The 1,632-nt window shown below is 49.1% G+C and overlaps 1 protein-coding gene across 1 annotated transcript in view; it reads right to left on the bottom strand.

Annotated features, from left to right (window-relative positions):
• Positions 1–408: 408 nt before the first annotated feature.
• tmcc3 (transmembrane and coiled-coil domain family 3) overlaps positions 409–1,632 on the bottom strand; it is a 34,403-nt gene continuing 33,179 nt past the window's right edge. The window contains exons 6-7 of the mRNA XM_070440376.1: positions 944–1,079; positions 409–801 (exon numbers count right to left, since the gene is read on the bottom strand). Coding sequence (XP_070296477.1) covers positions 499–801; positions 944–1,079 — 439 coding nt within the window. The 3' untranslated portion in view covers positions 409–498. The remainder of the gene's footprint in view (positions 802–943; positions 1,080–1,632) is intronic.

Here is a 1,632-nt window from a genome sequence, read left to right as displayed (position 1 = left end):
TAAAGGTGACGTAAGTACGACTCCGCAAAAGACAAGGAACCAATCAGTGAACCCCTTGTTTCTCTTAAAGGTTATACATAAGCTTACCACCTGCATAGTGCAGTTCAATGTCCTATTGAGATTGACAACCACACAAAGATCAGTGTCCCCAATAATACTGTATGTGCCTGGTCCTGCTTCCTCTGTAGCCACCATCTGATTGGTCAGTCCCAGATGTCTTGCTTTCCTGTAATTTGTACTGTAGTGGCACACTGGCATCGTTTGGAAACAATTTCCCTCAAGGAGTTTTGTCCAAACTCCAAAAAACAGAGAGGGGGAGAGACACGAGGGTGTTGGGGTGTAAGGCTACATTGTAAACCCCGCACATTTAATCTATCGCTATGACAACATCACAGAGTTCCAAAGTCCCAAACTCAGTGTGGGACGCGCCAAACCCACATTGTGAGGGGGACAAACTCAGACTGGGTGGAGCCTAGCTTAACATGGGAGGAGTCTAGCTCAGTGTGGGAGGAGCATGCGTTCCAGGGCACACTGCAGGTGCTCCCAGTTCTTCCAGATGACTGCCAGTAGGGACAAACCCACGCAGGTGAGTGCCAGGTGCACGCGGCTTCGCAGGAGGGGCGCGGTGAACTTGGCCGCCGTGGAAACGCACACCAGGATCACCGTGACGATGGCCAGCATGATGTTGATGCATTTCCCCAGCATCACCTTGGCGTCTGTGTTCTCCACCTGTACTGTCTGCTGCTGCTGCTGCTGGAGCTCCAGCTTAGAGACACGTGTCTGACACGACTCCAGAGCCTCCTGTAAACACAGAAAAACACCCGCATTCAGTTAACATTTGACACAGGCTTAAAGTTACTGACTATATACAGCTTAGATAGATGTGTAGGGGGCATGTTTGTAGAGGGCATGTTTGTAGATCTCTGTGTGTGTGTATACATACCTGGATGTCCCTAGCTCTCTCGTAGGCCTGGTAGGCCACCTTCTCCTCGATGCTGGCCAGCTCCTGCTTCAGGTTACTGGTCTCATGCTGGTGCAACTCTGTCAGGTCATTTAACTGGTCCTCTAACCGCTCAAACCTATTAGGGAGCGGGAGAACGGGGGGGGATAGAGAGAGAGCAGGGTGGAAAGAATGACGAGTCTTAATATTGAATGCACAGCTTCAATTCCAAAGCAAACCTATGTGTCCATCTCTTCCTTCAACAATGTGTGTGTGTGTTCTCTGTTTGTGGTGTGTGAAGCATTATCTACATAAGCGTGTTGATACATCAGCCCTAAATTGACAGTATCAACAGCCAACAATATTAAAAACAAGATTATGGTTCAAGGTTGGAAAAAGTGAAGCAGGCCTAGATAATCATAAAGTGAAACAGCTTGAACGATGGTGGTCTGTATGGAGGATGTTGTTGGTGCGTCTGCATGGAGGATGTTGTTGGTGCGTCTGCATGGAGGATGTTGTTGGTGCGTCTGTAAGGAGGATGTTGTTGGTGCGTCTGTATGGAGGATGTTGTTGGTGCGTCTGTAAGGAGGATGTTGATGGTGCGTCTGCATGGAGGATGTTGTTGGTGCGTCTGCATGGAGGATGTTGTTGGTGCGTCTGCATGGAGGATGTTGTTGGTGCGTCTGCATGGA

This window comes from Salvelinus sp. IW2-2015, unplaced genomic scaffold (genome assembly GCF_002910315.2).
Source record: "Salvelinus sp. IW2-2015 unplaced genomic scaffold, ASM291031v2 Un_scaffold2485, whole genome shotgun sequence".
Lineage (NCBI taxonomy): Eukaryota > Metazoa > Chordata > Actinopteri > Salmoniformes > Salmonidae > Salvelinus > Salvelinus sp. IW2-2015.
The sequence above is the reverse complement of the archived record's forward strand: the minus strand, read 5'-3'. Positions and strand labels throughout refer to the sequence as shown.